Here is a 13,139-nt window from a genome sequence, read left to right as displayed (position 1 = left end):
TGCTTCGTTCAGAAGAGAGAGGGAATTGAGTAGATGGAGAAGGCAGAGCTCTGGTGGCCTGCAGGACACCGGTCTGGGGCAGCCCTAGCTGCTCCAGTGAGTGTTAGGGGTGGGGGGAGGCAGGGAAAATCCAGGGATTCTTTTTCTTTTTGTTGGTTACTGATGGGTGAGCTCAGGGTCTCTCACGTTAGACAAGCATCCCATCACTGAGCTACATCTCTAGCTGGCCTTGAACTCCATTTGTAGCTCAAGTGGCTTTTGCAGTTGCAGTTCTTTGACTTCAGATGAGCCAGGCTTACAGGCCTTTCCGCCACACTTGGAGGGTTCTTCCAACCAGAGCTGGCCACGGGAGAGTTCCATGATGCAGACTCAAAAAGTCCAGAGGGGATGGGCCTCAGGATAGAACTAGTTCCCCCAGGATTAGTTCTGTTGGGAAGTATAGGTACAATGCCCTCAAACACTACAGGCTTTCTACAGTCCATGAGGGCTGGTCAGGCAGTGCCCACCCCTCCTGATTCCCAGGGCAGGAAATTCAGGAAGAGCCTGAGAGGCACTAAGTGAAGGATAGTCCTATGGCCAGCTGGGAGCAGGGAGAGGGAGGGAGGGCTTGGAGACAGCCAACGGCCACAGTCCAGCTTTAGTGTAAGGTGAGGAATGACTTCTGGCTCTAAAATGAAGGGAGAACATGCAGGCTGTCACCCTCCTGTCCTCAGCCTCAGCCATTCATCTCTGCCCCCTCTCCTCCCTGCCAACAAGACCTCTTCCCATGCCATCCTCTAGGCTGGCACCACCTTAAACCCAACAGCCTTCAGTGTCTAGAGCACCCAGCTAGAACCATGACCTAATTAAGGCCCCAGCTGCACACTCAGTGGTCACGCGATCTTGTCTTGGGCACACTCTGAGAAGTGGTCATTTACCTTTTCCACATCTCACTTACCGGCCTGCGCCTGAGCCGGTCAGTCGCTCTGCTGAAGGGAGCCACAGGACCCTACCACAGGCTCAGGTCACTGCCTAGCAGTGTACAGGGCCTTCATGCAACTGAAACTGCAACTGCAAAATCTCTGTAGGAAGTCCGTGCCCCTGAGATGGCCAGGGAGACCACAGAGAAAGGCTGGTCACCCTCAACTATAAAGAATCATTGACTAGAGATGCAGTTAAGTTTGCAGAGTGCTTAGTGAGCATGCTCTGAGCCCTGGCTTCAGTCCCTAGAACCACATAAATCTGGCATGGTGGCATACATCTATAGCACCCCAATACCTCCACTTGGAGGTAGAGACAGGACTATCAAAATGGGAAGTCATCGTTGGCTGCATACCAAGTTTGAAGTCAGTCTGAAATGCATGAGATCTTGTCTTTAAGACATTTTTTTTTCTTTTTTTTTTTTTTGTCTTTTAAAATATCTGGCTCTAGGCAGTGCATGGAGGCACAAATCTTTAATCCCAGCACCGGGAAGGTAGAGGCAGGAGGCTTTCTGAATTTGAAGTCAACATGGTCTATATAGTGAGTTCTAGGATAGCCAGAGCTACACAGAGAAACCCTGTCTCAACACACACACACACACACACACACACACACACACACACACACACACACACGACGTATATGGCTGATTTCCCAGGAGGAGGAGGAGACCACACAAGAGACTAACTGAAAGACCTAAGTATCATATACTAGAAACTAACTAGAGGACAAGGTAGGGACAGACTAAAACGACTAGTGAGAGAAGAGTCGGGTGAGCCCTAAGGGTCAGCATTGAGGAGTCTGAGCTTTGTTTCATGAATGTTCTATGCTGCCTCTAACCCACAAGACTTCTGAAAAAGGGAGTAATGAGATGTGGGTTCAGGCAAAGTCCCTGTGGATACAGTAGCTACGATATATGGACGAGGCCCAGTATGACATGAGGTGGGAGGTCCCGGGGGACCTGGAGTTCAGGCAGGCTGCAGAGGCAAGAAGTACAGTGATCTATGCCAAGGGTGGCTGTGATTTGGAGCCTGGGGTTCAGGGTAGAAGTGACATTAACGAAGAAGGCTCTTGACACAGAAGACCAGCGTGCAAGCCATTTGGGTTCAAATTCTAGGTCAGCCACTTACAGGGCTGGTCATCTGGCTTTCTCTGGGATTCCATTTCCTTGCTGTGCCGTAAGCATGCTGTTGGCACTCAGTTCAGAGCACTGAAAGGAAGGAATGGTTTCCCATGTGTGCCTGGCTACAAACAGCCTGTATACAGTAGGCACTCTGGGTGACTCCAAGCACAGAACACTGCTGGGGTGTGGGGCAGCACTCCGTTTCACTGGTTACCCTGCATAGGGAAGCCTGAAGCACTCAGGGAGGGGCAGAGAAAGTCACTGCCAAGACCAAGCTGGGCAGGATCCAGGACCAGCTTCCCCAAGGCCATGACTGAACTCAGCAGGTCCCCATGGCCAAAGACCTAGGGCTGTCAGCAGTGAGATATTTTTGGCAAGAACTATCCCAAAGCACAATGGGTATTCAATAAGCACTGTGGCAGGGAGGAGGGAGAGGAGAGACTAGGGAAGTTGGGGGGGGGGCTCTCTTGGTGTTTTACCACCAGGAAGGGGTGGAAGGACCAGCCTATAAATCGTGAACATTATCCCTCTGCTTCCTGCAATCCTAGTCCAAGCTGGCAGTAGGCCGAGGGTGGGTCTGTGACCTACCGCTGGCCTTGGAGAGGAGGACCAGACAGCCGCCACACCCACCAGAGATGAGGGTCACGATGTTGGAATCAGACCCTAACAGTTAGGAAGAGCCTCCTGCCACTCCATTGGGTCTCCACCCAGTCCCCACCCTGTCCCCAAGGCCCTGCTTAACCTAGAACTGGAGGGAGGTCTGCTTCGATCACCAGCAAAACAGGCCTAGCTCTAAGCCAAAGAAGTGACCTTCATTCAGAAGCAAAGGGTTCCAGGCTGAAACAAACAAACAAGGGAGGCCAGAGAGAGAGGCCTCAGCAGGTAGAGTACTTTCCATGCAGGCCTGAAGACCTGACTGAAGACCCGAATTCAGTCCCTGGGACCCACATACAAGTGAAAAGAGAGAGCCGACTCCACAGAGTTGTCTTATGATCTCTACACGTGTGTACCACACATACAACAATGATACTTTGTTTGATGATAAATACAATAGCCCACAGCTGAGCATAGCTCAGTGGTAAAACACTTGCCTAACAAGCACAAAACTTTGGGCTCTATCCCCAGCACTGTCGAAACAAGATACAGACAGATAAATGCATGCTCACATGTGTGTATCTCTCTCTTACACACACACACACACACACACACACACACACACACACACACACACACACCTGCCTACACAAAGGCCTCTAAGTCAAGGGTTAGGAGCCTTAGCAAAAAAACTGTAGGCCACTACTAAAGGGACAAGGCCCATCACTGCAAACTGACACCACACACTTTCAGAGGGGAGGAAGTCAGGGGCATGACTCCCCAAGACCCACTTGGTGAAGAACACAAAGGATGCTGAGGGGTAGAGGGCCGCAGGGAAAAGGAGGAAGCAGCAGCAAGCAGTTCTCAAGGATAGAAGGCATGCAGGAATGGATGAGCTCCCTCAGCTGCGCCCTTCAGGCCCAGAGGAGTGTGGTGGAGGGTTACCCGAGAGAAGGCCGGGAAGACAGCTGACTAACATCCAGCATAGCCCCACTCTAGCCTACCCACAGGCAAGAAGAAAACACTGGGGATACACATGGATTGCAGAGACAGACTGAGTGTCCCGGGAAAAAGGACACTAAGAACCACCCCTCCTTCATGATTCATGGATTCTCCATGTACCATTGCTGGTCTCTATGCCTGCCATCCAAAACCCCTCAGGTAGACAAAAACACAGGTGGGGCCAGGCACTGGTGGTCTCTAATCCCAGCACTCGGGAGGCAGAGGCATGCAGATCTCTGTGAGTTTGAGGCCTGTGTGATCTAAAGTGAGTTCCAGGACAGCCAGGGATACACAGAAAAACCCTGTCTCAAAAACAAAACAAAACAAAACAAAGCCAAAACCAAACCAACCAAAAACCCCCGCACACACACAAAAGCAGATAGGCATATAAGAATCATGGTACATTATCTCACAAAAGGGATCCAGAGGGACACAGTTGAGGCCACTTCTCTTTCCTCATTAGCAGAATCACCACTACAGGCCATAGGGAAGGGGTGCTAGCTCCAGCTTGGCAAAACCCATTATGATATCATCTTTGCCTGAGTGGTCACCAGCCTGGATGGACCCAGGGTGCAGTGATAGCCTTTGAGATGACAAAGGGCTGCTTAGGGGACACAGCAGCTACTGTGCCCACCTGTGATTTCCCTCTCACAAAGATGTCTCAGGTTTTAAACACTGTTTTCATCACTCCATTTTAAAGCACCATCCTTCAAATTCCCATACCATATGCTGCAGAGGAGACTCCGAGAGAGAGAAAGTGAGGTGGAAAGCAAGGAGCAGGGAGGAGAGGGACATTCGTGCATCTTTAGAAGACAAGGACCTCAGAGGGCCAGCCTGGAGCTATTTCCAGGGATTCTCTTGCCTTTCTTTCAAGTCAAGATGGCTAAACGTACAGACCCAGTGCAGGAGCGAACATTTCAAATCCAAGGTGAGTCACTACTATAGAGGGCTGAAATCCAGAAGTCAGAAAAGTCTCTAGCTTCCATTTATTTTTCTCTCTTCCACTGTCCTTAGAGAGAAAGAGAGAGAGAGAGAGAGAGAGAGAGAGAGAGAGAGAGAGAGAGAGAGAGAGAGAGTGTGTGTGTGTGTATACGCGCGCACTGGGGACGGAACCCAGGGCCTCAAGAGCGCTGAGTGTGATCATGCTACCAATGAGCTATGCCTTGGCTCCTATCTGTCCTCTGTTAAGAATCAATTCACACTAAAGCCTAAGATGCCCAGATGTAGGCACCCCCCACCATCTCCCTTAAGAGGATACACTTTATCTTTACGAAAAATTCTCAGCCAATCTAGAAGAGTTGAGATTCTGGCTCCATGGTAGAGGGTATGCTTGACATGCACAAGCCCTGAGACTAGCCCCAGAACCCAAACTAAGAAAGAAAGAAAATCCAATCATCCATACCACACACTTTCTTCCTCCCACCCTTCCTCCTCCTAGGCAGACTAAGGAGGGAGGAAAGTGGGGGGATTCACGTTTTCAGTGGTTGGTGGTGTCTTGGTGATGGGGAATGTGGCCTTGGCAGGGCATCATGACATCAGTATTTCAGATTCTTAATAAAACAGCAACTTTCCTATCGGCTAACACTCCCGTTCCCACCCTCTCTTTGGGGAGTTGAAACACAAGCTCTCACTGCTGTGCTAAAAAGTTACCACAGCTGCATGGTAAGCTGCTGTGCTTGGGCTCTGCTGCAAGTGGCTGTCCCCATTACCTCCCTTTGCCAGGGGCCTCTGGAGCAGCCAGGGTAATTAAAGTTTCCTGTCTAACCTTGACCGTACAGCCAGCTCTGCTCACATTTCAGCCACATACACACACTATAGGGTCAGTTTCTTCTGGGCCCTTCTCACCCTTCCTTTAAAATCAGGCCACTATTCTGGCTCCAGCTATCCGGTGACACACTTACACGCTTGGAAACAGAGAGGCACTAGCCCTGGCCAGGCTGCTGATGCCTCTGGCTTCCCACACTCATTAGAAAGTTGTCTTTCTTCTCCATTTAGAACTCAGGACACTTGACACCTACTCCAAGAACCCAGCAAGCTCCCAGGCTGGGAACCATTCCCTCTCTCCCCCGCTTCTTAAAACTTTGAAAAACGTAAGGAGCCCCTATGCCACATCATTTAAAACAGGAAAATCAAATATAAAAGACCAAAGAATACTTTTGTTGTGTCTGGGTGAATCCATCTAGTCTTGCCTCCTGACAAAGAGTAGGTGTGCTTTGTGTGTGCTGGTCTAATCAGGTTACACCCTGCAAGGAGCCCAGGGAGAGAAGGTGACATCAGAATGAGCATCTAGAAACTATTGAAAAGTGAAATTCTGGCAAGCCCAGCTGAAGCCAGACCGCTCCTGGCAAAGATGGGGCTAGCTCCATTGGATGGCTTTTCCACAGGAGACTGGGTTTTGACAAGGCTAATCCAAGGGGAGGGGGCTGAGATTGCAGGGGCATTGTGCTGAGATTTCCCACCTTCCTAAGTCTCAGGTCCTGAGCGGTCTAAGGACTGAGTGGCTTGTCTCACTTTCCTGAGTTAAGTAGAATCCCCTTTCTCCCATACCATGTAGGCTTAGAACCTTACAATGTGACCTTGGCTGGAAACAGGGTCTTTGCAGAGTCATAAATTAAGATGAGGTTATACTGGATTAGGCTAGTCAATGACTGGAAGAGGAAAGACAAACAACCAAGCAAAAGCCCCTCAGCGTCAGTCACCTCCCACTTGGAGAAGTATAGGAAGTGTATTGTTAAACAAGAAGGGCAGCCCAAATTTTCATGGGGACGAAATGACAGCCTTGCAATCATCTAAAAATCTGTGAATAAAACCAGATGTATTGGCTCATTTCTATAATCCCAGCCCTTAGACTGAGGCAGGAGGATTGTTTTGAGTTCAAGGCTATCCTGGATTACAGATTGAGACTCTACTCCCAAAAGCAATAATACTAATGATGATGATGATAATGAGCAATAAATAGGATATGAATGTCAGTGGCTGAAAGTGATCCCAACAAACATCAGCTCCTCACACCCCACAGGACAGCCCTGCCTGGCAGAAGAGGAACCCAAACACAAAGAAAGCTTAATCTAGTTTCCCAGAGGAAATCTCCTGGAGAGCAGAGGTAAGACCAGATTTGAACCTCACAGTTATGCTCCTCACAGCCTCCCAGAGTGGTTAGTAAGCCAGGAGGAAAAAGTAGGAAGTCCTCCAATAGAAGACAGGCTAGCACCCTCCTCTCTGCTTTTTGTTGGTTTTAGCACGCTGCTCTGGGGGCAGAGGGTGGTAAGGGGGAAGTGAACTTGCCCCAGAAGACCAGACTCTCAGGGTCAGGAAAGCAGAGAGGAGCTGATTCAAATGCACTGATCTCCAGGGGAGTCTGCAAGGCTCCTTGTCTGGCCCAAAGCTAACAGCTAAGGCAGCAAACACTCCATGGGCAAAAGTGTGGGGCTTAGAGGGCAAGTGGTGTTCAGGAGGACCTGGACACTTTTATATTTTCTTTTAAAAGACACGCAGGATAGGGGTGTGGCTTAGTGGTGAAGTACTGGCCTAACATACACAAAGCCCTAGGCTTGATCCCCAGCACTTTTTGAATGGATGTGGTGGTATGAGCCTGTAACCCCGGCATTTGAGAGCTAGAGACAGGAGGGTCAGAAGTTCAAAGTCAAATGTGGCTACATGGTGAGTTCAAGGCTAGCCTAAAATATATGAAATCCTGTCTCAGAGAAAAGAAAAAGGTAATACAGAGCTGACACTTGGAAAACTGAGGTAGGAGCAATGCCACAAGTTCCAGGCCAGCCTGGTTATACAGTAAAAATCTGTCTCCATAAATAAGATTAAGTCATGCAGGATTGTAGGCAGAGGAAAAGGAACACTAGCCAATCTACAGGACAGGTGATACGGCCAGGCCAGAGCAGATCTACAAATCACGCAGCCCCAGTGGCTTCCATAGAAGGGTGGAAGAGGGCTCAGGGCCTGCCCTTGCCTGGGTAAGGCCAGCAGTGCACAGGCAACAGCTGTATGTGTACACACACACCAGTTGATGGGATACACAGAGAAGGACTGGGAGCCAGCTGACCACCCCGAGGCAGCTCAAGGTGGAAGAAAGCAGCTGGCAAGGAGGCAGAGCCGCTGGGCAGATCTGACCTGGGAACCCTTCAGAAAATGTTGTGTTCTCTCACAGCTGGTCGGGGCTTCATGCTTCCCTGGGACAGCAGGCCAAGTGAGAGCTAAAAATCAGAGTTTATTAGGGGACTCTACCCAGTGAATCTCCCAGACTGGGGTCCCTGACTATGGCGGGGGTGGTGGTGGTGGGGATATGGAGTTCCTGCTGCCTCAGGCATGGAAGACCCAGCAGGAGCACCCATGGGAAAATGAACTTGGCTGGGGACAGTGACTTTCATTACTGAGTGTCATGGACATATAGAAGGCCCGAGAGGAACAACCCCTCTTTCTGTGAGGCATGGGGAGCCTGATGTAGGTAGGCAGAGCTGGTGAGAAGGTATGAGGCTAAGTCCTGGCCAATGAGAGCAATGCATTCACCCTGAGCACAGCACCTGGCTAAGAGCCAATAACACACACACACACACACACACACCTAAAAGAGCACATAAAGGCTGATGCTGTGACTACTACTTCTCACTGGACTTTTCTGGAGCAGCTATGACCCTACCTCTGCCACTGGAAGGAGCTACCTGAGAATAAGGACAGAAAAGAAAGGGGGGAGAAAAGGCTCGCACCTTTAATCCCAGCACTTGGGAGGCAGAGGCAGGCAGAGCTCTGTGAGTTCCAGGCCAGTCTAGTCTGCAGAATGAGTTCCAGGACAACCAGGGAAACAAACAACAAAACAAGAATTGCTGGACATAGACACAAATAATTTCAACAGTTCAAAGCCCACCCTGAGCTACAGAGTGAGATCCTCTGTCAGAGAGAAGGGAGCATTGTGGACCAGGAGCTAGCCAGCCTCAGCTACATAGTACATTTGAGACTGGCTTGGGCCTCAAGGACCCCAACTCAAAAAAACAAGAAATTGAAGCAGAGCAGTGGGGAAGAAAAGACAAATGAAGCATGACTGATTCCATCATCACCCCAGTCTCCCAGATCCAGCCACACCCCAAGCCGACCCTGGCTTCATTTAGGAGCCAGATAACACCCCTTTGTTTATGCTAAGTTTATTGCAAGTGACAAAAGATCTAACCTAGAATTCAGGTGGACAGCATAGCCCCTTAGAAATGCCCTGCACACACAATTCAGGCTGTAGGTTCTCCTAGAACATCAGTTCCCACACTGCCTTCCCCTTAGCTTGATGCTGGGCTAGTGCCTGGCCAGTGTCAGGGCTAACATTGCTGGGCTCTAAAGACCTCCAGACCCGGTTGACTTTATTCCTATTGGGCAGCTGACTAACAAACTTAACCTTCCAAAGAGGGTTTCCAAATAAAAACCAGGTAAGCTGGAGAGACCAAAGTGGAGATGAATCTGCCAGGACTGGAGGAATTGCCACAAGGGTGAGCATCCAGGCTAGAGCAGCCCTTCCCATGAAATGTAAAAACCCAAAGTACATCACTGTCAAGCTACTGTGTGTTACCGGGCTTTTCCACCTGCGCTCAAGTCTAATTTTTTAGTCCCAACTCCTCCTCCCTGGGCTGCCCAAACTGGACCCAGAAAACAGTGGCTGCGAGCCAGGGACTGAGAGATCGAGGTGTCAGAGGCGGTGAGTATTGAAGGTGCGGGCTCTGCAAACCTTGCAGTGAATAGTGGAGGCGGTGCTCGCCACAGTGCCTTTAAATAGAGCCTCCTTGCGGAGGGCAAACACATTCCAAGCGCTTCTAAAGACGCCCAAGCATGACCTGGCCAGCGGCCTTCGCTCCCCCAGCCATTTTTCCGGTCTCGGCCCAATTCTGGAAATAATATTAATAGCTTGGTGAGGCATTTTCGGTGTACAGACTACTTTGTGACCTTAAAAGGCAAAGGTGGGGCCAGCGAGATGGCTAAGTCGGTAAAGGCACTTGCTACCAGCTCTGGCCACCTGAGTTCAATCCCACCACCTGCATGGTGCAGAGAGAACCGATTCTCACAAGTTGTCCTCTGACCTCCACGAATGTGTCATGGCACTTCCTCACGCATACACACTCAGTAAATAAATGTGATTTTTTTTTTTTTTTGAGGCAGGGTATCATCATGTAGTCATGGCTGGCCTCGAATTCAGAGAGATCATCTACCGCTGCTTTCCAAATCTAAATGTTAGGATGAACTCGGAGTGTTGCCACACCTCACTTAGAAAGAAAACAAACCGAAAACTTAGAGGAAAAAAAAAAAAAGGCGAGGGTCTTTACTGCTTTCCCTCTTCAGGTGGGGAAATGAGGCCAGAGAAAAGACCTTTCACGTGACAGGCCACCCACTGTCAAGCTCTCCTCTTCTGACGGGTGATCCGGACGCCAGCAGCCACCATCCTAAAGTGAAGAGTAGCGGGAACCAGTCCCGAGTCAGCGGCATCTGCAACCCAACCGGCTGGAAGGGGTAGTTGACTAGGCGACGCCCTCAGGTGGCTCCTGGCTCCACACCGGCCAGGTGTCTCTGAGTTGAACTCAACCAAGTTCTCAGCCTTGGTTCCTCCCTCAGACCCGGTGAGGAAGACAAGGATTAACTCTCTCCTTTGTTTTAAAAGATAATAGAACAATCCAGCTAATTTCTCCCCGAGGGATAAAGGCCCGCAGGTGAGGTGCGCCCCAGGCTTTCTTCCTAGAAATTGCTCAGAGCAAATCTCTGGACCTGTGTGAGTGGAGGGGGCGGGTCCCCTCCCGGGTCCCCTCCCCTCCCCGAGGAGCAGGGGATTCCAGGGAGGGGACTTTAGTGGGACACAGGGAGCCTAACTCGCGGATCCCTAGCCTGGCTGGGTCTCTGCGTGCAATGAAGTCCGGTGCGAACGATCTGGCTGCTCAGGGCCAGATGCTTAGTGCACCCCTGGATCCCTGCACCTCCTCCCCGCACCGTCCCACTCGCGGCGCGGCCGCCCCTCGCCCTGTCCCAGACCGCCCGTTCCTCGGGGGCGCAGGGCGAGCGCTCACATTTTGAACATGCTCTCCAGATTCTTTAGGAGACGACGGCTGAACTCCGGGAACTCGGTGTAGGGGTTGAAGACCTTGCTGCGGCGGGACCGCGCTGCGCCCTGGTGGATGTCCAGCCTGCGACTCAATTTGGCGCTCAGCTCGGAATCTGCGCTGACCGTGGGCGCCCGGGCAGGCGGTTCGGGCTCCCGGTCCCCCGCTGAGGCAGCGCAGGGTGCAGGCTGGGGAGCACCCTGGTTGGTCTCTGCCAACGCCTCTAGTCTCAACCGGCGCTGCAGCTTGCGGGCCAGCTCCTCGCTGGACATGGTGACGGGTGGTGGTGGTGGAGCTGGGACGCGCACCTGGACGCTGAGGGCTGCGCGCTCTTTGCTAGCCCGTGGCTTTGTGACGCTCGGCGGTGTCGCTCGGGACTCGGCGGTTGGGTAGAACCCGGGTGGGCGGGGCGCGAGGGGCGGGAGGGGCGGAGCTGCGGCTTTAAGGAGGCGCGGGAGCAGCACGACAGCCTGCTGGACCGGGGACGTGCGGGTGTCTGTGGTCCTAGGGGTCCCGTTTGCCTTGCCTAGTCCTCCCTGAGCTTGGGGATTGGAGGCTGACCGGTCCCTCAATCCAGGCATGTCTCCAGAATCCACCCTCGGGGAACTGAGGGACCTCGTGGTCCCCAGGGAACCGGTAGCAAAGACTAGGGAGTTAAGTTTGGCAACCGTTCTGGCAGTTCCGTTCTCTTCCACAAGCGCTCCAACCAGGGAGCTCGCGGCCTGGGACCCGCTGAGATGGGAGAAGTGGGAGCGCTTGGTGACATCCATGTGTCACCACGTGTGTGGGGGGCAGATATCGTACTGCGGCCCAGGAGTAGGAGATGCCCTAGGCAGTGCGGGGCTGCTTCTCATATATGATTAAAGTGTTTCCACACAAACTAAAAACCCTAAACAAAAATAAACTGAGGGAGAAAAGAAAAAAAAAAAGAAAGAAAGAAAGAAAAAGAAAAGAGCCTCCCGATTCCTGGGAGCTAAGAGACCAATGCAGCAAATACCTGGGTTTTTATGGCTTTTTTAAAAAGTTTTTTTTTTTTTTTTTATGTGAGGGCCACCACTGTGGAGGATAGAAAAGACTTGAAAATAAATAAGGCAACTTTTAAAACAAGAGATTGAAGTAAAAACAAGCAGAGTCGTCATTGTCCCCAAGGAAGGATGGTGAGAACTGGGGTTACGTCAGCCAAGTATGGAGAAACAGCTTGTAAACACGGTAGTGGCTGCACTGGGGACCAGCTCTGCTCCGACCCTTGTGGTCTGAAGACTGGGCTGTGTCTGTGATGAGAAAGGGACAATCTGGTAGCCTGCGCATTTTGGGGAGCCCATGCGGGGAGAGGAGGGTGGCGTAATTCAGAGCCTGTGCTCTGCTGAAAATGTAATTCCATTTTAGGTGTGGGGTGCACGCCTATAATCCCAGCTCTCAGGAGGCTGAGACATGAAAATTTCAGGGCTGGAAGCCAGCCTGGGGTTCATAGCATGACCCTGTTTCAAAACAAAACAAAAAAGAGATTACTGGAGGGATGTGTGACTCAGTGGCAGAGTCCCAATGCTTAGTGTGAAGGAGACCCTGAGCTCAGTCTCTGGACACAAAGTAAAATATGTGTTTCTTTTTAAAAGCCAATTAAGAAAATAAAATATTAAAGGTACTTTTCCTGGGCATGGCTACTCATGCCTGTGATTCCAGCACTTGGAAGGTTGAGGCAGGAGGGTCAGCCTGGACTGTACTTACACAGTTAAGACTCTCTCTGCTTCAAAAACCAAACCAAATCAAAACCAAAATTATTGGGGGAGGGAGTAACCATGAGGGTGCAGTTCAGTAGCAGACCTTTATACTTGACATGGAAGAGAACCTGGGTTCAAGTTGGAGTGTGTGTGTGTGTGTGTGTGTGTGTGTGTGTGTGTAAAATGCTATTAGGCGTCCAGCAAGATGGGCTTAGTAGGTAAAGGTATGTTAGGCATGTTATGTGATAAAACTTTTCCTGGGGAGACAAAACATACTCGTCTACTCTCCGCAGATAGGGAACCCACTGCAGGCCGGATACCACCAAAGTCCAACTTGGTGAATCAATGAGTTTTATTGAGTTTACTTACAGGAATATGGGAGAGGGGTTATTTACAGGAGCAGAAATGACTCAAGGACAACTGCATGGCCAAGGTGCACCCCAGCGTGAGTGACAGCTCACAGGAGCTGGGAAACCTGAAGGATACTGCACAGCCTGCAGGCAGCTCAACAGGTTGGAGAGTGTCCTTTCCAAGTGACTCTGGTCTGAACCTCTTCTGGCAGCTCAGCTGGTCTCAGACTCCTCTTTGCAGCTTTTCTCCTCTGAGAGTCTTCCTTGCAGCTTGCCGCTGTTTACTTTGGGAGGGAGAGGCCTAGTGAAACTAGTC

The 13,139-nt window shown here is 50.9% G+C and overlaps 1 protein-coding gene across 1 annotated transcript in view; it reads right to left on the bottom strand.

Moving 5' to 3' along the window:
* Efhd1 (EF-hand domain family member D1) overlaps positions 1–11,027 on the bottom strand; it is a 44,070-nt gene extending 33,043 nt beyond the window's left edge. The window contains exon 1 of the mRNA XM_027397467.2: positions 10,723–11,027. Within this exon, the coding sequence (XP_027253268.1) occupies positions 10,723–11,027 (305 nt within the window). The remainder of the gene's footprint in view (positions 1–10,722) is intronic.
* Positions 11,028–13,139: the final 2,112 nt, after the last annotated feature.

This window comes from Cricetulus griseus, chromosome 2 (genome assembly GCF_003668045.3).
Source record: "Cricetulus griseus strain 17A/GY chromosome 2, alternate assembly CriGri-PICRH-1.0, whole genome shotgun sequence".
In the NCBI taxonomy this organism is placed as follows: Eukaryota; Metazoa; Chordata; class Mammalia; order Rodentia; family Cricetidae; genus Cricetulus; species Cricetulus griseus.
The sequence above is the reverse complement of the archived record's forward strand: the minus strand, read 5'-3'. Positions and strand labels throughout refer to the sequence as shown.